Source organism: Takifugu flavidus, chromosome 14 (genome assembly GCF_003711565.1).
Source record: "Takifugu flavidus isolate HTHZ2018 chromosome 14, ASM371156v2, whole genome shotgun sequence".
NCBI lineage: Eukaryota > Metazoa > Chordata > Actinopteri > Tetraodontiformes > Tetraodontidae > Takifugu > Takifugu flavidus.
In genome coordinates this window covers 11,335,477-11,358,501 of record NC_079533.1, presented here as the reverse complement: position 1 = coordinate 11,358,501, position 23,025 = coordinate 11,335,477, and the positions used below count along the sequence as shown (strand labels likewise).

At 41.9% G+C, this 23,025-nt stretch overlaps 2 protein-coding genes across 6 annotated transcripts; both read right to left on the bottom strand.

Annotated features, from left to right (window-relative positions):
• Positions 1–264: 264 nt before the first annotated feature.
• Positions 265–16,883, bottom strand: crebrf (creb3 regulatory factor). 5 transcript variants are annotated; one of them, XM_057054438.1, is made up of 12 exons: positions 16,739–16,856; positions 15,562–15,697; positions 12,546–12,772; positions 12,204–12,329; positions 11,775–11,840; positions 11,302–11,477; positions 9,880–11,039; positions 9,481–9,678; positions 9,089–9,278; positions 8,917–8,990; positions 8,701–8,820; positions 265–8,550 (listed from the first exon to the last, which is right to left on the bottom strand). In XM_057054438.1, exons 3-12 carry the CDS (start codon positions 12,552–12,554, stop codon positions 8,432–8,434), a joined length of 2,238 nt encoding a protein of 745 aa, XP_056910418.1. In that variant the 5' UTR covers positions 12,555–12,772; positions 15,562–15,697; positions 16,739–16,856; the 3' UTR covers positions 265–8,431. The 5 variants fall into 5 exon arrangements, with proteins under 5 accessions (XP_056910418.1, XP_056910416.1, XP_056910419.1 ...); XM_057054436.1 differs by lacking the exon at positions 15,562–15,697 and having other exon boundaries at positions 16,739–16,883; XM_057054439.1 differs by lacking the exons at positions 15,562–15,697; positions 16,739–16,856 and adding an exon at positions 16,524–16,646.
• A 1,515-nt stretch (positions 16,884–18,398) lies between these two features.
• On the bottom strand, positions 18,399–22,988 carry LOC130537553 (prenylcysteine oxidase-like). Its single transcript, XM_057054458.1, has 7 exons — positions 22,617–22,988; positions 22,170–22,376; positions 21,867–22,041; positions 21,350–21,561; positions 20,910–21,050; positions 20,081–20,492; positions 18,399–19,914 (listed from the first exon to the last, which is right to left on the bottom strand). Exons 1-7 carry the CDS (start codon positions 22,723–22,725, stop codon positions 19,665–19,667), a joined length of 1,506 nt encoding a protein of 501 aa, XP_056910438.1. The 5' UTR covers positions 22,726–22,988; the 3' UTR covers positions 18,399–19,664.
• Between the last annotated feature and the right edge of the window lie 37 nt (positions 22,989–23,025).

The window sequence follows — 23,025 nt, the reverse complement described above, 5'->3', positions numbered from 1 at the left end:
TGTGCACCCATTTAAAATGAGATCCTTTTTTCCCCCATGCCATGTATTGACTAAAGTATTTTTTCAGTGGATATTAGTGCTAATATTATCAATGTTGAATCAATCTTAAAAAATATTTGGAGGCATTAATATACATATGCTAAAGAGTCAACAGAAATCTAAAAATGAACCTTCGTGTAAATTTCACTAGTATGAGGAGCAAATTTGTCTTTTGGATGCTAACACTGCTAATTATGTTGAAATGACGACTCATAAAACACAGCATAGGGGTGCTAATGGTTTTTATTTATTTCAATATTAAAATCAATAAACATAATCAGACTACTGTTGTGGTTACAAGCAGAGCAGTGGCGCCAACTCCTGGCTGACACCACAGAGAAAGACTGATTAAAAAAACTGAGAGAAACAAAGTAAAAGAAAGAGGCACAATAACACAGATCCAGGGCAGGTGTCAAACTGTCAGAAGCTCTGAAACAGAATGAGCTGTTACAGTACAAAAACAACAATAACCCCACATCTTTTACACTTCTAAGCCTGTGCATAAAGCCTCCGACTGTGCCTCCAAAAAAAGCAACAAAAAACAAGTTAGATAAAACAATGTTACAAACCCAGCACAACATTTATTACACAACATAAATATAACAACTGTCAATATATTGTATTTGAACAGGCATATATGTGATCTACAAATATAGACGTCATTGCTAGAGAGAGGATCAAGTTAGTTTCAGCAGGATACACTTTTTCTGCAGGTTTTGCTTCTGTATTAAATAATATTATCAACCAGAGGATCTATTATAGAGCACTTAGCAATGAAGTACAGCCTTCCTACTGACACCGGGGAGAGGAACACATACAAGACTAACTAGAGAAAGATCCCATGCAGATACCATACAAGACCAGAAGCTTCATAACAATAGCATGTAGCTGTGGAGCTCAGGATGATCGATGCCTCCCACAATGTCTACATGGTTGGACTTGCATGGGTTTCCTATAAAATCTTGATTCTGCCTGGTGTTTTAATCCATATTTAAAGAACGACAACAAAAAGAAACATAAAGGATGTGTATTGATAAACCTTTTGTCTCTCGCTCCATGCATTTTGGCCAGTTTGGAGGGAGATGTAAATCATTGCAGAGTGGGAAAAGCTGGAAAGAGGGGTTTAACTCCTGTTATTCATCAGTCTGCAGAAGAAGAAATGAGCTCTCCCTCAGCGTTCACGGCAGGGGAGGTGAGGGGTCTCTGCCCACCAGCCTTAAGGTGACCCCTGGCTATTGTCAGGAGCTCTCTGGCAACTGCAAACCAAAGCCCTCCTAATGACAAAACACAACTCTGGTGCAGTGGCGACGGTCAGAATCCTGATCTGATTTGCTTATTTCTCTTAGCAAAGTTAATAACCAGATCCTCACCAGGTTTTGAGGCTTTACTGGCCCCTTTTGGACCACATCCAACACCTGGTGACAGCCTTTTTACGGACTTCACAGACGATGATTTCTCAAAATCACAATGAAAGTGCACCTGCAGGAGCATCTCGGTGCTTTGATTGTGAAACTGATAAGATAAAAATGGGCTGCAGAAAAAGCTAGATAGATGCACTAATAGCCTGGGTAAAATCTGCTGCCAGTCTTCTGGATTTATGCTGTTGTATAACATACATCTAAGGAAAATAAACAAGGATAAACTTTCTGTTTTTAAGTGCATAATTAATTATCAGTCATAAAGTTTGAGACATGTGCGTGAGAATTGAATATATTTAATTAGTTCTGATGGGGTATTTTTAAACAGAATTGCTGGAATTATTTAATTTTGAATGAGTAAAGTCTAAGTTAATGCAAAGTAATGCATTGTATGATTTTTGGTACATGATCAGGCAGCAATACACAAATATTACGCAGAAATACTGTTCTTACAAAAATAAATTGCTATATTGGCAGCGGCGCATTTAATTAGTTAGGGAAAATATATAAAAATAATTCACTGTGACTTTAAATGACGTCTGTGAAGTTTTTGAGTTCAAAAGCCTTAATTTAGTAATAAATATCAAAGGAATGGTATGAACACTTTGTAATCAGGAATAAAGACAAAAATATAATTTAGGGGAACAACTCAAAAGTGCAACATCTGATAGTTTGAGACGATAAATAGTCATACGTCCAATTGTAATTATAATCCCACTGGATCCTGACTACACGACTCTCCTTCTGGGTTCCAAAGTCTAACAGGAAGTAGAATGACACTCACATCCTACTGAGGAAGACTAGTCTACATTCATCAGCAAAGCAGCAGCAGCGGCGGCGGTTATACCTCGCTATGTCAACATACAGCAGTGCAGCACTCACAAACACCAGACTGACCAGAGTCTTCAACAGAAGGAATAATATGGCTAAAAATGTATTTTTTTTTCTTTTTCCTTTTTTTTTTTTTAAAGACAGCCATGATAGCACCCAGCCAACGGATTAGCACCACAGTTTACCTCCATGCTCAGTTTGTCGCTCCGCACACTTCAAGGAGGGTCTGGCACTTCATAATAGCAAAGTTAAGAAAAAGAAAGTTCGGTATTCTGTTATTTTTTTTGTCTTTCTTTCTCAGAAAAAGGTCAAGAGGCAGCAACACGGTGCTCTAGGTCGACACCATAGAAGAATACATTGTGAATGAGAAGGTAAAAATCAGGCCTCAGTCTCCCTCTGCCTCAGACACAGTGGAAGTTTTGCTCTTGTCTGTCACACCAGCGGTGATAGCAGCAGCAGCCAATACACAAAACACACAATAATGTGGCGTAGTGGGCAGAGAAAGAGTTCAAAACAGAACCAGGATCCCAAAACAACCCCCACCCCCCCAAAAAAACAGGAATTTAATTCAATTTTTGTCATTCGCCACTTGCACCCGTGATGCTTTCAGCTGAATTGGGAAACCTGGTCCCTCATTTCTGTAGGGAAGCCCCCTCCAGACTGACAAAAGGTGCAGATTTGTGTCCTCATATGTTTGATTAAGGCACCTGGTTTTGCAGGCATCGTATTCAAAATATGGTTTATGTACAAACCAAGTGCAGGATGAGAAACACTGTTGATTATTTCTGGCTGTTGTAGGAAAAAGGGGTGAGAAGGGGGGGCTGGGATGGGGGGGGGTGAGACGCTAAACCAAAGTGTTGAATCTCTGTGTGCTCACTCAATAGCAGCGAGTATGAAATCACTGAAAATATTAACGAGTCTGCAAGGAGTCGATTCTCTCATTGTGATGCAGGGGTGTCGGTGCACGGAGACAGCACCCCCCCCCACCCCACCCTGACACACGCACACAGAATACAACATTGTAGCATAAGTAAACACAGAAATGAAATGGGGAAAGTGGGTGGTGGGTACACAAGTGCCTGGAGATGAGAATTTTCACGCAGAAAACCGCTCTGAAATGTCTGGAGCATAAACTCAAAGCTGGACTCTGGGACCTGACACCAGTGCCAACGATGCCCACGTTCAGCAACACCTAATCTGGGAAGGAAAGATCCACTTGGGGGTATTGAAGCCTGTAGCAGCGCTGGGAGTGTAGAAAGGCCTATTAAGTGTATCAAATAGAATATTTTCAATGTCACCAAATGGTGTCACCAAATGGTGGCTACCGCCGGGTATTTTGATTCCATGACACTGAGATTGTCGCTCATTAAAGATCTCCTCAGATATTTGGGATCGCCTCGGCGGGCCGGAGCTGCGGGCAGTGGCATCAAACCCAAGAGTCCAACTTTTACAACAGAAACAATGGACTATACGGCATATTCAGTAACGTTGAACATACAGGTTATCCATGCAAAAATGATTCCGTTTGTACAGGAGGGATGTGTTACTGTCCTCTGATTGGTCCAACAGTGTCTGAGTGGTCTGAGTGTGGAAGCCAGTCCAGTTCAGATGCAACAGAACAAACTCAGCATCACACAACAAACCCGTGTTGGTCAATCCCGTTTGGAAAACGTCCGTTTCATATGTGAATGGCGATGCTCGTGAGGAATCTGTCGGCCTTTTCTTTGAGCGAGGGCAGAGGGCGTTGTACTATACTGACTGACATTGGTAATTCATAACATATACACACAAAATGTAAAGAAAGGTGACAACTGGAGTACATAAATATATCTTTCTTTTGATTTTACACGGTTTTAATTGTCAGACAGAAGGATATTTACCCTGATTTATGAGCTTTATGTATCCACAGAGCTTTTATCAGATAAGAGGAGCACAAAGTAACACACTATCAGCTTTATTTAGTAAATAGTATAAGATTTATGTCTTCCAAACTTAAAAAACAAAAGGAACATTTTACTGGCGTGGATTTCACTCACTCCTCCACTATTAAAATGCCACAGAGTCTCCTGGTTTTGAATGTAAAGTTGCACAGCTTGCGCCTATCATGTTAAATGCAAAGACCGGCGTAGACTTCTTTCTCGGACCAGCCCCCTGATCGACACCAAAACACACAAGCTGACGGACCGTCAACCGGAGGCCTTTAAAACCACAGTTGACCCGAACCCACCCCGCCCACCTACGCCGTCAGACTCAAACAGAACTGTAGCTGAAGGAACGATCCAAAAAAAACCCGCCTTTTCCTGGTCGTTTTTCAGCTACGGCTCGTCATGCCAAAGGTCGTTTTGAGCCAATCGGGCTGAATGGTTTTGTTTTTGTTGGAATTGTCGACCGTTTCCTGGCAGAACGCGCACTGACGTATCTGCCAAGTTATTGTTTTTGTTTGAAGCTGAGTGATATAGATTTTTTTTCATTTTGTTTTGTAAGAAGGCAATAAGTGTCCGGTTTGAGTCTCCATTTGTAATTGGCTTGCTATACAGTACAGTGATATATATTTACTTCCCCTGAGGCGGCCCAGAACAACACTTCTCAGAGAGGCTCTTCCTGGCCGCCTCAGGCTAAACCCCCCTCCTCATTAAGTCACAAGTAGAAATCAGTTTACATATGATAACAATATATCTCTCTGGAGAAATGTCTCTACACTGTACATCACCCTGAAGAGGAAGCCAAAGCAGAATCAGTTTTTCCATAGGAAACCTCTACTGAAGGCAAATGAATCAAGACGCCAAAGGGGATCAGCATCAGGATTGAAGTAGGGGCCCTGGAGCCAAAACCCTCTCGTTAAGACCGCAAAAAACACACGCTAGCCCTGGGCCAGGAAATAAACACATCCTGTCAACAAACTGGGCTTCCCAAAGCCAAGGGAATGATACGCCGTCGAGCACCATTTCATATCATTACACGGCTCCAGAAACGCGTAGATCTAAACCTCGCCGGCTCGTAAACCCAGCTGAGGCAGGTAATAGATCAATCCTAGCAAGTAGAAGGTTAATTACACTTGCAGCATTCACACCAGGCCTTTTAGCAGCAAATGGAAGAAAAAAAAATGCTTTTCTTTTTTTTAATTCCTTTTTTTTTTTGGACAAAGTGCTTTTGTTTTCAAACATATAAGATAAAGTACTCTACAAATATCTAACAGTTAGAAGATACGTATTAACTCATGGTCTATTTACAAAAACAAATCACTAAGAAAATAGCTATGGACGGTAGGTGAGAGCAAGTCATTAGTCTACAACTAGACTAAGAAGTCAAATTATGGATATTTGTCTTCCTTGTGTCAAAAAAAGCACCATTTCTCCCTTTTTAGACAAAACAGAAACAAATATATATATATATATTAATATATATATGTGTGTCTATACATGGAGCACTAGCAATTGTTCACTCACAGTACAGAAAGACCACAGTGCCCCCATAATCGGACTTTATTCTGTGAGGGAGTACCTTCCAAATGAATCAAACCAACTCTGATTGATTAGGCCAGGAAATCTAGAAATGATTGTAGTTAGACTTGAAAACATCTGGAAACAGGCTGTCAATTGGTAACCAGGACACTGTGACACTGCTGTCAGGTAGGCAGGAAGGGACCTAAAGAACAGAAATCCTGGGAAAATCAACATGCAACAAATCAACCAGGAACAAAACTATGATGCTTTGGCTTCTGTTTCCTATCACTGACCCTCCGTCAGCACACAGCTGCTTCACGCAACACGTCCTCATGGACTGGACTGGTCAAACTAGACTGTGGTTTTGCTGCATTGTGCTTTAAATACCTCCAGTCTGGGTTCTTCACCACTCAATTCAGCCACCTAAGCAGACCAAAGCGAGGACTCATAGATCCGAACATCTAATTTGCCCCAGCTGAAGAACCTGACTGAACGCTTCCAAAATAAAAGAAAAGCTAACGTACAGCTAAAGTACAAAAATATAACAGGAGCCTTTTTTTAAAACTTTTTTTTTTTTGCTTTTTCCTCTAACTTCCAAAATGCAAGGACAGGCTTTAGAAATGTATCATGCTCAAAAATAAACCAACTGTCATGAAAAGTGGCATTTCTCCATTAATGTTTTATATACAGTACTTTAACACACAACTCAGGTATTATTTTGTTGAGGAACTAGTCTTTGACTACATATAGAAATCAAAAAAGTGACACAGAAACAAACATTTTGGTTATTGTCGGTGACATTTCGACAAACGAGCAACATATTTAACATAGCTTATCTATTGGCGGTCTTGGTTTTTGTCCTAGATAGCGCCAGTAACACAATTAGCATATGGAGGGAGGAATCAGTTCAGGAATGAAGTGCTTGCTCAGCAACAAATTGAATGGAGAAGCCCATAGATGGGGTTGATTTTCAAATAAAAGGAAAAAAAAGAAGAAAATTAACGAATGTTCCTTTTCTGTACAGAATTGGACCCAATCAAATTTCACAGTTCAGTGAACATCCCTGACCCTCCCACATTTCTTACATTCAATACGGCGTCAGGTAAGCTGTGCAAAACCTTACTTTAACTGGCTGGTCGCCATTTCGTTGCATGTGTCTTTGGTACAAAAAACAATCAAAATATAGTGTGCAAATATTTTTTTTTCTGTAACTTTAAACAAATATATCTGTTACCCCTTCCCTCCCCGGTCCCTAAAGACACAGTACCAAAAACCAAAAGTAATCTATTGCAGAGCCCTCCTATATACACAGACTCTGTGGCATCATGCAACAAGAGCTTCCTTTTCTTTTATGTACATTCAGAATATCTTCAGACAACTGAAATACACAACAAAACCTCACAAACGTCTCCCTCCTCACATTCACTAACAAACAACCTTGAATGTGAGGGAGCTCTCTCCTTGGCTGGACCTCTGGGAGTTCTGACCAGTCACCTCATCTCATTCAGTCACACACACACACACACAAACACACACGCACACACACAGGAGCTCAGCCTTTACAGAAACACACACGAACATACACAAGGCACAATGAATAGACCTCTAATCAAAGACTAGTGTGAACACACCAAACTGTTAGCCTGGTCATCTTCACTGTACAAAAAAGGGAAGTCGGTGCAGTTTTTGTCAGGGAGACACTTTTAGTACAGTTTTCTAGAGGCGATGGATCGATGTTCACCGTATTCCTCTAAAACTGCTCCCGCTGTGGCAACATGTGCCTGTTTCGCCCAGTCCAGTTATAACCAACACAAGGCCAAAAAAAAAGCACCAAGCTACACACCCTCCACCTGGTCAGACACCTTCTGCTGCTTAAGTTCACGTTGCTGGCCGTTAAAATTCAGCCGAAATGTTTGACCCGACTGGACGTGTCATTTAAAGCTGACTCCAGCCTTATTTCGCTCTTTCATTTGTTGAACGTTCCCTCTCATTGTAGAACGACAGCAGACTTGATTGGCAGAGAGGGGACGGCATGAACATATTTAGGCCTTCAATACAAAATATTTCCTGCCTCCCCAAAATGCCTCGGAGCACGATGTTCCTGTTTGGCAAACCGATTACTTTTCTTTACTCCACTCTTTGTAATTTGTTGCCGTGTGAAGCGAACTTCCTCTAGGAATAATAGGTTTAGGGGATCATTTTTTCCCACCCCTAACGCAGTCTCTGACGTGTAACACACTCTCATGACAATCCCCAACTAGCTGTGTGAAAGTGTTCCAGCGGCTACACTCGTGCGACAGTTTGTCTCAGCCCTGGAAACATAGCCTACACGATGCTACGTTAAACACACCTAATAATCACCAGTGGATTTAGCACGTCCTGTTAACCGCACATCGAGTCATCCCTTGCTTTTCGAGACATGTTTCCCAACAAATGCTCGCAATGGGTTGGGAGACATGGACGCGTCATCTCTGCTCAGTGTGCAGAGAACGGAAGCTAGGGTGTATGTCGTACAGATGCAGGGCTGAAACAAGCACACATACATACACACACAGGAAGTGGTATGTGTGCTTGTGTGACAAACAATGTGTATGTACTCGGGGTTGATGGGCATGCAGAGAGGAGTATAGTTACAACAGGATAGCACGTGGTGGTAATGTCTCTTTTCCCCACTCCTCTCGGTGGACGTGGCTTTTTTTTCTAGATTTTGGAGGTCGGGACTCGCAGGCCGACCAGTCCCCCCGTGGGATCCCCACGTCCCGTGTTGTCTAAGATCTTGTTGACAAAATCTGAAGTCTGTCCGGCAACAGGTGGAGCCACTGCGGAGACCAACAAAAACGGTAAATGTATTGCATGAAACGCACAAAAAAGTGACTTTTGACACTGGTAAATATGTCGTCTGGTGAGACTAGTGTCATTTAACAGTAAATGGTGTGATTTGTGACCATCCAGTCCTAATGGATTCTCACCGAGTGTCTGCTGCATCAGGTGTTCCAGAGTATCAGTCATATTGGTTGGACGAGGAGAACAATCCTCCACTCGCGCCACAATCTCTTCCTTGATGGTGTTGATGACAAACAAGAGCCGGTCTGAAGGGGAAAAAGGGAGAGAAAAGAGATTAGATTTCATCTAGATTAAATGTCGGCACATGCGCATAAATTACAATCATCTGATGACTGACTTACCGTACTCTGTGCTGAGGCCCCAGAGTTTCACCTTATTTGCTTCATACTGGGCCTTCTTTTTTAAACGGCAAGCCCTACAAACCCACAGCAGATCATTACAGCTCTGTTCATGTTTGGTTCAGGTGAGGTGAATCCTATTCTACCTGAACACTTGGGTGTGCACCGGTTTTACCTGGACGCCAGCTTGTTCTTCTCCTTGCGGGACCGTGGCCGTGCGGTCAGAGGCAGCTCACTCACCGGGGTCAGGTCACTGATCACCTTGTTCAGTTTGCGGAGTTCGGTGCCTATTTGCAGCAGCTTGCGTGGATTGGGAGTCAGGTCTTCTACGTCCGTGCGCCGAGATTTCTTCAGCATGTACTTCCCTTTGAAATTTAGCATCACAAATAAAATTGACATTGCTTCCCTTAAAGTAGTGAATATAATTCATATGCGAGTTACAAATTTCGGGAACATCCAACATCATATAGTTCTGATTACTGCTCTCAGCACTGTAGACTTAATATTACTGCATCTTCAAACGGAGCTTTCCCTCTGTATAATGTACTAAACAGACAGTATGCATACCATGCAGTGGCCCATTCTTCTGATATAGGTTGCTAGGCAGCGTGTGCCTGTCCCACTCAGATGGTTTTAGCATGCGTTCCTGTTTAGAGGGGGGAAGCTGCTCGCTGTACTCCCAGAAGTAGCGGCGCTTGCCTCTCTTCCTGCTGGAGACTCCTGCTGTCAACCCTTTAATATCTTCCATCAGCTCCATGTCACAGCCTGGTGTGACAAAAATAAAAAAAATGTAATCAGAAACCGAAAATGACATTAAGCTGAACAGAAATTCACAGAGAAATGGAGAGAGACGGGCTATAAAGATTGCATGTTACTGAGTTCCTGCAGCATAAATTAGACTTATTTATGTTCAGAGTTCACAGCAGCAGGAAAAAAATGTGAAAAGGTCAATGACTGAAATCTTACCTGGCTCAGAGAAGGCATCACTCATGTCATCATCTTTGTCTGCTTCATAGTCTTCATCCTCTTCCTCTTCCTCCTCCTCTTCCTCCTCATTCTCAGACAGTTCATGCTCGCTGCCGAAGCCCTCATCATGATCTTCATCATCGAGCTCCTGCCCGTCGCCCTCCTCCTCTGCTTCTTCCTCTTCCTCCTCGTCATCCTCCTCCTCGTCCTCTTCCTCCTCCAGCTGGGAGTGGGTTCTGTTGGCCAGTCTGCTGCGGGTCAGGAACAGAGAGTAGTTGTGTTCTTCTTCTTTGCTTTTCTCCGTTCCCTCCACAACAAGAACACCGCTACTTCCACCACAGATTGCCTCTGCTGCACCATCACCTTCACTGACCAGTCCAGCGGCATTGACCTCAAGCACCTGACTTGCCTCTACAAGGTGAGGCACAGCAGAGGACCAGCCTGCAGGCACATCTGTCCTTCCTGCTGCCTCCACCCTCCTCTCGAAGCTCAGCAGGCTGCCGGAGCCAGTAGCTACCTTAGCAGGTAGAGCCACCAAGGAGGCGCTTGCGGAAGTGGAGGCCTTCTCGTCTTGGGGTTGGGAGGGAGGTAAAGGGGGATCTGCTTGTTCAAAATCAATATGGGAGGGCTTCTCGGGCTGGGTTTTGTGCACTGCACTCACACGAACTTTGGCCTTACGCACAAAGTCAGAGTTGTGTGCTGCCATCTTAGTTGCTCGTCCTTGGGGTTTGGGTTGACCTTGGCCGTATTCCTGGGTGAGACTGAAAAGATTCTGGGTCTTGGCCATGGTCTCAGTACTCGAAGGGACAGGCCGCGTGGCTTTCTGAGAGCCTTCGGCAAAGTCTGGGAGAAGGCTCCGTGAAGGACGGGCAGAGGATGTGGAGCTTGAGGAGGACCGCACAGAGCCAGGCACTACAGGTCTCTTGCTAAGACAAGGAACCTGGGATGGTTGAGACTGAGACTGGGGGGCAGACAGAGTCAGGTCAGCGGGGGGATAGAGTGCCTCGCACACAGGCAGTGAATCTTCGCTGTTGAGCTGAGCCAGGGTCGGTGTTTTCCCAATTACTTCCTCGTCCTGGTAAGGACTTGAGAAATCATCCAATCCGAGGAAATCCACCTCTTTGGTGCCCCAAATATCACAGCTGGCGAGTCGTGTGTATCTGTGGACCACAGAGACATGAAGCTGTGTCCACACTAATTCAAATAGCAAGATCAAATGATGCACAATATATCTGATTTTCAGACACTAAACATTTAAATAGGCTGTAAACTTCCAGAATTTTGTTCCATTGTTACACCAGTGACATTTGGGCTACTAAAGAAATCCACCATGAACAATATAGATGGCATTTATTTCCGGAGCTGTGCTAACAAACTTGATTAGGTCAAGGACCGGTACATAAATGAATAATAAACCATTACCTGGTGAGGTCTTCCCAGTAGGAGTCCCACTGTTCGAAGGCAGAGCTGCTATGGACTGTCTCACACTCGCCAAAGCCCATCAGTTGATCCACACAGCCCTCCACTTCCTTTCCCCCGTCTCCAACACCCACCATGCTGTCCCCACAGGGGCTCTGCTGGCGGTTCGTGTCTCTATCCTGCAGAGCAAAACCAGTGGTCATCGCTTTTAAAATGTGACAGTTTCCAGTTTGCAATGTCTTTAAAGTAGAAAATTGAAGAGAAGCATAGACACCAATGTTATGAACATATTTTACAAGATTTTATCACATTTAATTTCCTCCATGCACAGATTAAGGGCGAAAACTGAATGTACAGTGGTAAAAAATGACTGTTTAGTCTAAAGCAGACAGTAAATTGAGGCAGTTGCACAAAGCTGCCTGCGCGAGAGGTGACAGGTTGGCTGTCTATTTGCTTATGAGAATGTGAAATATCACCTGGCTGCTTAGCAATTTGGCACGTGCTCTTTGAATTCTTTCTGATGATTGCTGGGATCTTGTGATCTGTGGAGCACTGAACTTAATATTCCACTTAGCAATAAATTTGCAGAGAGCGAATGAGAAACTTATATTTACCATTAATCCATAGAGCCAATGTGGAAATGAAAGACCACACAACTCTATACTGACTGTACAACATTAAAACAGACAGAAAAGCACTGTTCTTAAACTGAAGTGAGAAAGTAATCACCTCTTTGATCCTAATTAATATTGCCAACTGTTGTTGGAACCGTTACAACACTTGAACAGAAATGGTCTATGACTTTGATGGTCGTGACTGACATAAAAACTCTTTGCTTACTAAAGATAAAACAGCATAAACACTACCAATAAAACAGTTTTTAATAAGTTTAAGTGGCTACTTACCAGTTCGTACATGAAATCTGGGTCAGAGCTGGTGGCCAACAGCTCGGTGCTGGTCAGGGCCTGGTCAACAAACGAGTAGTTCTGAAAGGCGTCCCCAAAGGGAGGCTCCATCCCACTCACGCTGGGCTGCATTATAAAACACACACACATGTACACAGTGCCCTCAATCGTCGGTTTGGAAAATGTTATACAGTTGTACATATCCTGTTCTATTACAATTCTAAAAAGCTCATAATTTCTAACTCCCACAGCAGTAGAATTGATAGAATACATTTAACACATGATTTCATGCAATATAGTTCAGAAAAATCTCAGCACTGTTCTTTTTTTGGTCCCTCTTACCTGAGGCATCGCCAGGCACAGCGTAGAGCTCCAGCGGGGGGAACCTCTGGGCCTTCTGTCTGGACCCAGTGGTGATAGTGTGATGTTTTCCAATCAGCTCAAAAAGTTACCGCTAAATGAGTCAGATGCAGAGTACAGATGGATGCACCCTGTAAGGCTGGAGGACAGGGGGTTGGGGTCAGTGACTAGGCTCAGTCAACTGTGGTCTGGTCTGTTGTGGATCAGGTCTGTAGTGAGAACAGAAAATGTAAGAATAAAAGCACGTAAGCAACAAATAAAATACCTGAAAAACTTGAAAGAGGGCAGACCACAGGACTTTTCCCCCAGCACCCTATTGAACTTGCAACACCTCTTGCAAAGCACCTCTACGATCTCTTGGTCTACAAAGTATTTAAAGGAAGCCTTTGCGGTAGACTTCAAACCCTGCCCCACTGTATGTTTGGAAAGTACCATTTTCACCAAAGTGAAAAGCCTCCGGTCCATAGAGGATGTGATTTAATTCAAGTACACCGAGCTTCCAGTTTTCTGCACCACATGGACCTCTTAATGCTTTTGCATGTGGTGTAGACACCTGTTCTGAACAGACCAGACACAATCATACATGATACCACTGTGTCTGTGGACAGTCGATGGCATCATTTCCTCTGGTGACTGAAAGTCTCACCCTGAGCTCTGTCAAACGCTATACACTTTACGTAATGACAGCAGCAGCAAGGTCAATGATATGCACTAAATGTTCAACACATTTATAGAGGTTAGATGTGCACAACTTGTATAGTTGTGGTTATAAAAAAAAAGAAAGAAGAACTTCCTTCCTGAATAGCAAAATCTAGTTTCACTTGTAAGTGTAACAAAATAAGGAAACGCAGGGCTTAAAGACAACAGTTATCCAGTTCTGTGCGGTGCTGCTACAGCCTGACAAGTCATTTAAATATACAACAGTATTTCTAGCTGTGGCATTGATTGAAAAGGTCATACATCAACCGGTATAGAAATTTGTGCTGCAGCATTTTCTATGTGTGGGTTGTCAGATGTTATGTTGTTGCTTTGTTCCCATGCTGCACCCAGCTCATAGCTGCACTATCATGCAAACAGCTCACATTCTCAGCCTCACAACATTGGAAGTGATCCAAGTGGGCCAATCACTGGTGTCTTATTTGGAAAGAGTCCTACAGAGATAACAAGCAGGAGACGCCAGCATAAAGCATTGTAAAAAATAACATCAGAGAATCTATGAAGGCAACAAGAAACCCAAAACAAGGCTTCTGAAGTTTTAACTGCGTTTTAAAATACTATAGAGGTTTTTCATTTGTGAAAATTAGCTGTGATAGGCCACTAAATTCCATATTAGTGCCTGGTATTAAAACATTAATAGTTTTTGTGAGTGTGCCAGTATGTGGTCATACAGTTTTTGTCAATATTTTGTGAATTAAAACGAATCCCAAGAGAACTGTGAACTATGACATCAGCTGCTCAACGTGGCTTATTTAGACCTGCTGAGTCACTGTTGCAAGTCACTGCATGCCTGCTATGGTTTGGTGGTTTTGTATGGGCATGTATAAAGAAGAAAACTCTATAAACATAAATAGATCATACATAATCACGTTTGACTAATTCTGTCACATCAAAAACTAGGCTGTAACAGCAAATACCTTTGGTTGCCCACATATCTGTTTTTAGGTGACAGCAGCTGGAAGCACAAATGAGATTTTAAAAAAATGTGTGAAATGAAACTAAGATAAAAGATTATCCTCACACAATATTCTGTCAATATTGGGTACAATGCGACCATTCCTTGCCAGCATAAAGCATCACAATGTCTTTCTTTGCTATGACACATGGAAAGAGCAATGTTTATTTGAATAAATATAATGGAAATAATCATTCAAAAAACATTACAAAAGGTATTTTATTGCAAACACAAAGGTTTGAATATATTGGAGCAGTTAGCCTGTGGTGTACTTTAAAAAATGAATTTGGGAATTTGTTTTTAAACTGGCAGACAGGTTTAACACTTAACAAGAAAGTGGAGAAAATGAACACAGCAAAGAGACAAATGAAGGAAAAAATGTCTAAATGTTTCAGAAGATCACAGTGTTGGTTTGTAGCAGTTAATTATAAAATAGAGAATTAAGCACATCTAAAAGATTTCTATGCATTGAATTCTACATTATTCGTACATTACTCGTACATGACATCATTCAATGGCTATGGAACAGTCATTATTCTCTGAACCATGTCAGTGAATATTTATGACTTAGGGCTGTAAGACCTCAGAAAATGTTGCAAATAATGATAAAGATATGATTTGCAATATTTGTAAATGTATCATCTACACTTAACTCTTAATGCTTTAATTGCAAATTCATGCAGACTAGGCAATATACCTGTCGATGATGCAATTATGATAAAGTAGTAATATACAATAAAGCTTCATGCAATTTACTCCTTTACAAAAACTATAAATCCAGCAGTAATTTGATCTAACCTTTTCTGTTAATAATGCAAATAAGTGATTTTATTTATATTTTATCTATGCTAAGAGTGAAACCCTAACAAATTCCCAAATATTGCTTATGTTCTCACTGTCAGAGTGCAAGTTTTTTTCTTTGCATCCAAAAATTGATTTGATATTAATAGACTGACTTTGATACACATTTTGCATTAATGCATATGATGTGTTAGCATCCATTTACTACAATTTTTTTTTTACATTTAATTAATATTGATGATATAATCACTGATTAGCTTTTAAATTTACGTTTGAGAAAAATCTCTCCACTCATAAAAGCTCCAAAACGCACTACATGGCAATTCAAAATCCAAGAATAGATGCATCCGATTTATAACCCAATCTTATAAAGGTCTAATAATCGCCTTTTGATGTTTTGAATACGATTTCGTCATCATTACCTTTCACTTATAACACCATAAAGCCATTATCTTATATGATATATTCGCAGTCGCTTCTCTAATCACACCTCTCCAGCAAAGCAAAACAAAACATCACACTAACCCTATGCGCCACCACCCACATAATCCGCGTTGCCGATTGGTCTAGCGCTGACAAAGCCCCGCCTTTAGGTTGATCTGAATGGCGGCCATGACTGTCACTCTTCGGAGCAGCCTCATAACAAACTGCTTCTTTCAATCTAGGTTGAGGTAGAAGATAAACAAGTTGGAGGCCTACCATGCCCGTGGCCTAGATAGCTAGATTTAAAAGATATTTAAAGTAAAATTTCCCATCTGCAAAGAAAGCTCCATACAGCACAGACTTTTTCGTCAATCCGTGACATTTCCGAATGTTTACAATTAAAACCGACAAAACAAGCTTCGTATTTCGGCAATTTGCCCATACTGCATGTTGTTTAGATGGAATTCTAACCTAATTTAACCACCCTAAAAATCGCCGTTAATCCGTCCTCTCCATGAAAAAACAAATATGATTTTAGAGGCGCTTATCATTTCTCTCGAACACATGGAAACTTCGGGCTATGTCGAGCCTTTTCCAGCAGCACTGGTTGTGTTTTGTGTTGGGGGGCGTGTACCTACAGAGCACAAGCTGCTGCAAAAAGTCACTATTGTGCTATTAACACTGCCACAAAGGCTTTTCGATACTGCTCAGTTCTGTTTTAATCCAATGCCACGTTAGATAAATGCTAGTAAGACAAACATTGCAGATTTATTATACAATTTACATAGCATAGAAGAAGCAATTTTACTAGCATGTAAAATGTATTCACGCCAAGCACGAGTAGGACAAGAAAGTCTACCGATTAAATTATATCCTGTTAGCTGCACAGACACTATTAAAATGACCATTATTTGTTTGACAGTCATATTGTTCACTGACACTTGTATGTGACCGAAATGTCTCAATGTTAACAGCGGAGAGTAAATAAGCTTGGATTTAAACGTGAGCGATACCTACATCAACCGCAGTTTCTTATAATTGCCACGTCAACTAGGTTACTTTACCCAAACGGTGCTTTTTTAAAGCGGAACAAACGAATCTTGCTTCCTTTTCATCCGCAGCTCAGTCAGTATGGCCTCCGTCCGCCCCCTTCCTCATCCCAGCTGAGCTCGATATACAACAACAACTGCTAGCTTCAATGCTAATCCTCCACCGCGTCGAAACACAGAACCATTGCTCATAAAGTCATTCAAAACAGATAAAGAATGGCCCAACTCACGTTAGACCGCCCACGTAGACGCGCTTCTTCGTTTCGGACCTTGTCTAAGTTCCCCTGTTGGAGAAAATAAGGCTCCCTTTCAATGGAGTCCACACGCTGTTACAGCTCTCTCGGGTTTGTTTTGTTTTTCTTCTTCCTGACGGCTTCCTGGCAAGCGCGTGACTGCAAGACCACGTGGTGTACCACGGAGCCAATAGAAGTGCAGCAATGATACGCTCGCTGATGAAAACCATTGAAAACCCTTATTTAATATTTCATCATGTTTTTAGTTAAATTAGTAATAATATGTATACCGTTTGTAGTAATATCGGTTGTGTGTTGTTTGCAAGGTTTGTGCCAAATAGCAGAAAGGTTGTTTTTTGCATGAGTTTTTAATCTTACTTTTCAATTGTAAATATAAAGTTGGTCCTCATCGGTTTCCTTTACATTAGGAATCTGAAAATGTTATTGGAATAGATAACATAATTTAGAATTTGAAATATAATTACTTTTAATGAAAAATATATCTCCTCAACCAACTGTAACTTATATAATAATAATTATGGTAATAATCATGACAATGGTATCCAACATTTTTATTTGACCAGTTTGATGATATTCAGTATTTCAGATCTATCAAAACAGTCACAAAACGATGTAGAGAGTTTATATTCTCTGGAGGCATCATGGCAGCTGTTTCAGGCATCCCCCTCCCCACCTTCATTTACTGGAAAGAGAAACTTGCCTAGAGGGGATTTTTGGGAAACTCAAAAAAACAGATAAGACCACAACTGAGCTTGAATAGCAACCAAACTGTGTATCACAGTAATTTCAACATTTACATTATGATAAGTAGCATCATTTTTTTTATTATCACGAGTATTCAGGAAGACATTAAAGAATCCTTTTGTGCCAGAAAGGCATGGAAAAAATGTGGCATTGCAACTGGAGAGGAAATAACTATTCTTTTACAACACAAAATCAACCGAGAAACAGGATAACTCATGGAACCTGTAATAAATTGTATATCATTCTAACAGTGAATTATAATTCAGATATGAGACCCCCGTGAATCAAATGAATAGCAAGTTATTCCATCGTGTCTACTGGGTGTTCTCATTTTAGCTCACTGGAAGCATTTTACATACAAACCTTATAACATCGTGATTACAGAAGAGGAACTTGTCCTTTGGGAACACCATCCGTTTTCAGTGAAGGTTCAATGTTCAGGCATTATATAATGATTGCCTATTTAATAATAGATATAAAAGTATGGTTTATGCTTCTAGATAATGACAATGAGCCGTTTGTCCTTTTAAAACGATGGCTTTCCAAGACGTTCCAAATTCTTCCAGAAAACAGTTTAATCAGATTATCCAGACATTTCATTAAAGCTGCAGTGAAAAAGCCTAAAGTTCTCTCCTGGGTTTCTTTCAGTTTACATCAGTTTGGCCTGGATGACTCACTGAAAATCAAAGGATTAAAAGTAAAAGAAGCACAATTGACCTTTGTTGCACCAGGCTGAGTCACATGTTTACATCTTGGGACACTGTTTCCGATTTTCCCCTTTTACTGCGTTATCAGCTTTATGAATGTGCTCCTGTTGCTTACAACGCCCCCAAAAACAAAGCTATGTAAAAAATGTTGTATGTTATCACAAGGATGGCAAATTTCACCATCATGGAGTCTGCTAGCCTTTGATTCGGAATAAAAATTAATTGGAAATTAGTTTATTCTTGAAACAAACTTTCAAGGCAAAATAATGCGCTTCATGCTTCACAAATATCTACAATACCTGTTGAATCCTGTAGATAAAATGCTAAAGCATGACATATAAAAGAGAAAATTCTAAGTCATTGGTTGACGCATCGCAATGATTTACATCCATCACAGAACATCAGTATTTTTTATTACATTATTCTTTTTTCCCCATATGTGAGGGTTAGGGTTAGGGTTAGGGTTTTTACGCCCTGTGGTCACATGGATTTAAAAGATAAAATTGAATGTCCTTTGGCATCAATGTCCTCAGAATACAATTGTCAAGAGACACTGAATCATTCAAGGCATTTCTGTCTTCAAAGAAAAAAAAAAACACACGCAAAAAAACAACATCCAGACTAAAAATCCTCACAAGTATATTGGTTATTAACAATGCAAGTTCCCAATGAAGCATGTGCATCATCGTCACCACCAGCTCTGCAGATCTGTCCCTGTGTTTGGTCCAGACCCAAATGCTTGTTGGCTCTATTTCCCAGCAGAAATTCTTTCCACTGCATTATGCAACAAAAGCAGCAGGAAGTGAAGATAATGAAACAGGCTGATGAAAGGGGCATTAGAGCATGGCACCACTGGTCACTGCGGTGAGTCACTGAATATTTTAACTTACAAATACACGGTGTACATTTCCTGCCATCAGCACGCTCTCACATTTACATCTCACCTGTGTATCTCACAGATGTTTCTAGCTGGTCATTGAAACCACCGGTAACTAATATCAGAAATTAATTTGCATTTTTTTTACTTCAAAACAACGTTAGGAAGTAATGTTTGCCAGTGGCAGCCACAGGGATATGTTTCCGCACCCACCTGAAAATGCGGAAAATGCTTTGAAGTGATAATGGCAGGATGGATTATGTATTTCGTTCAGGCTTTGTTGCCTAATTTGTGTGACAAGGAAAAGCTGTGTGCAGCTGTTTCTCTAAATGGAAGGTTTGTGGGCTGCAGCGCAGGGCCACAGTTGTGTTTACCAGTGGAATGAATTTCCTTTGATGTTTAAAATTTGAGCACGTCTCAGTTTAGACTGAGTCAAATTACTTTCAGCATATCTGACGCATTAAACGCAGCATCTTGGATGGGTGTCTGGACATGATGAAGAGTGTGCAGGAACACTCCCCTGGCTTTAAATTCGAAAAAGGTGACGTGAGAAATCTGCTGTGACTCCTCTGGGTCATAACTCAGTCTTGATCCTGTGCATTAGATCTCTCTGGTCCACCATGTCTGTTTGTCTGTTCCAGCGGTGGTAAGCCAGCAGGGCGATGTTCTTGGCAGCCACCGAGCTCATCTCCATGGCACTGGCAACCGACTCGATGCCATTCAGGTAGTAAAGATTGGGATGGAGCTCAACAGGGGGCAGCCCTTGGTGGCTGCTGTAACAAGGGTAGGCCTGCCACTCTGTCACCTGCACCGAGTAGTATGACCTAATATTGACATGCACAGCGTGAATGTTCAGAAAGAAATTGTTTGTAATGTTTCCAAGGTGAAAAACACCTTTGATTTCTCACCCTGTTAGAGTATTGATCCTATCTTTTCAGACAATAGAAAAGTCAACTTCAAAGTAATGATGGGTGATGGAACATGACTCACCTGAAGAGCGTTTTGAGTTGGGCCTTGTCCAGAGGTCGTAGAGAGAACACTTTATAGACTCCAGCCTCTTGTGGCTGTTTACGTCTGAAGCTGGCTGAGATGTTGACCGGACAAACGTTGGCCACGCTGTTGAAAAACAGATTGGGCTCCTCGGTTGTCAAGATGCAGGTAAAAGGGAACAAGCGGGGGTCCGGGAAGCCAAAGAAAGAGGTATTGAGGTAACCGTGGACAATGGTTGCTACGGTGCCGTGATAGTTGCCGGGGAGCTGGTCGAAGGGGGGGCTAAAACCCTGGAAAAGGACTCCAGATGCTACGCTTTCCTGGAGTGGCGTTGCCAGAACTACGATGTCATACAGCTCTGATCCTGTCCCTGTGGCTGTGGTGTAGCTCAGCTGGTACTGTGGCGCCTCTCCTGTGGTCAAAATAATCTACTTTTTTAAGGCAATTACAACAAAGGTCCAATATGATCTAATTTAGAAGCACCATAACTGCAAAGTATTAGTATAAATATGTAAATGTGTAATCTATAGGATTTTGGTCTTGCTTACTTAACGACACTATATTAAGGTTAAACTAAATATGTCTCCTGTGCATATGTACAGTCTGTAGTAAATATATTTGTTGAATTAATGTTTTTATCTACTGTGTAGCATTTTATATACAGAATTTATCCAGTGTAATTTAAAAAAAAAAAAGTCTTGTGGTAATTATAGTTCACTACTTCTAAAAATCAATTTGTAGCAGTTAAGCCGCTTTAAGACTTTTTTGTTAGAGGAGCAAACGCCGTGCTGTATATTTGGACATTTGACATGATCCCAGGGTTAAGTACCTGAGGGCACCAGAGAGATAGAGATGACGTTGGCTTGCAGCAGGTTAGCATTTGCAATCTTCAGCAGGCCAGAGCACACCAGCTTGTTGCCTCCCTCCACCGCCCACAGGTTGTTCTGGGCACCAGCCAATGACACAGCGCCTGTATAACACATACGCAGACACACACCTGATATAAGCCAATTAAAAGCAGCCCACACACTTTCCATTTCCCTGGCTCCCGCAGGCCACCTGCTTCTCTCACCTTCTTTTTTCCCTTCCTTTTCTCAACACCCTGTTCCTTCCTTCTGACACTTTTCCCTTTTCTTCCTCCCCCTGACAGACAGCACCAGTATAGAGGTGCAGCTCATAACAGCCCTGTTTCCAGTATCATGGTCATTCTTACCCTCATCCCATTACCCACTTATTGTCAATCCCAATTTCCCCCCACACCCATCTGACCTACAAAAGCAGGAATGCTGACATTCTGTCCGTAGTTGACCCTCATGACGGGCGCGATGACCTCATCAATGAAACGCTGCGAAACACCCAACTCTAACAGCGAGTCAGAGAGCGACCTTCGGGTCATGTTGATAAAACCGCTTCCGCCTAGAGATTCCAGCAGTTCCTCTACTGAGCTGAAGGCGTATCCATGTGCCTGGTACTTGTAGATCCTATAGGATAAGGATACATTTATTTAATAAAAAAATAAAATGTTGACATAGTAATAAACTGTCCACATTTCTCTCAATGATTCTTTGCATATTTTAAAGCTGATCCCCCTGTTTGTAAGGTATCGTGCCTTCAATAATAGGATTATCATTGCCGTAGCATCTATAGTTTTATGCAAATGTCAGCATTTACGCTTAATTCAGCTTTTGTACTGATCACAGCCGTCGGCATGAGGAAATGCCTCAGTTTGCCTAGCAGCTGCCTTCAGACCAGACAGCAGAGGTGGTCTGTAATATGCCTGACTCACCTCATGAATTTCTCCATGATTTCCTCCACCCACATCTGCAGGCGTATGAAGCTGATTCCATAGCGCCACCACAGCTTAAACAGGTCAAGCAGGTACCAGTCTGTCTCCTCCAGTATCAGCTCCTCTCCGTTGAACACAGCCGTCTTCCCTGCCATGCTGCGGCGATACTTCAACCCTTGGGAATTAAGAAGATACACTTGTTAAAACAAAAATGTTTATTGTATACTGTTGAATACTGACTTTATGATGAATTGTCCATTGATGAGAAACACACATCTATTCAGGTAGTAAATAGGAACCAACCTAATTGTTTGACAAACTCTTGCATGTGGAGGTTGAGGGAGTGAATAATAGAACCTCCAGACTCGTAGTCGTGGTGATTGACGGACACAGTGGCAAGACGGCCTCCGACCTCCCCCTTCTCGAACACATCCACTTGGACCTCTGGGCCAAAGTGTTGCCGCAGAAAATGGGCTGTTGCGCTGCCTCCGATCCCTGCGCCGACCACGGCTGGAGACAAAGAAGCAAGGGATTTATTTTAATATATCTCACTGCTGTTTATTCCCTTTCTGGGCACCTTATCGTGATTTAGGAGAGAATTCTTCGACAAGTTGATTTCATTAATTTGAAAACTATAGTTTATGGAAAGGAAAAAACGTTACAGTCCATCAGTTGGACTGGCTTGGATCCTTGTGAACGCAGGCTAACATATAGCTAATTTTAAAAGCCGAATCTGACAGCGTTACGCACCTATTTTAGAAGGTGGAGCTCCGTCGACCTGGGAAGATCCTGCAGGGTCACCAATAACCATCTGGACCGACAGCCCGACGACGAGAAGCGAGAGGAAAGAGACGCTCATCGTGACCAGGTCAGCGATGTTCGGGAGGAGAGGAGAGAACAGGTGCGCTACTACCACCGTTAGCTTGAGCTAAAGCTAACTCCGCTGTCCTTTCTCCACAAGAGCTGCCGTTTAAGCAACACGTTAATTTGCATGCCCGTTGACTCGTACTCTCAAAATTAGGTTTCACATTTTAAAAGTACCAATTACACAAAACACGGCCTTCGATATTTGCCGAGACGTCGTGGATAGCCGATGTCCGGCAATATCACGTGGTCAGTGGGAGTGGCTTATTTTGACCAATCATAGCCAGCTCAGTCA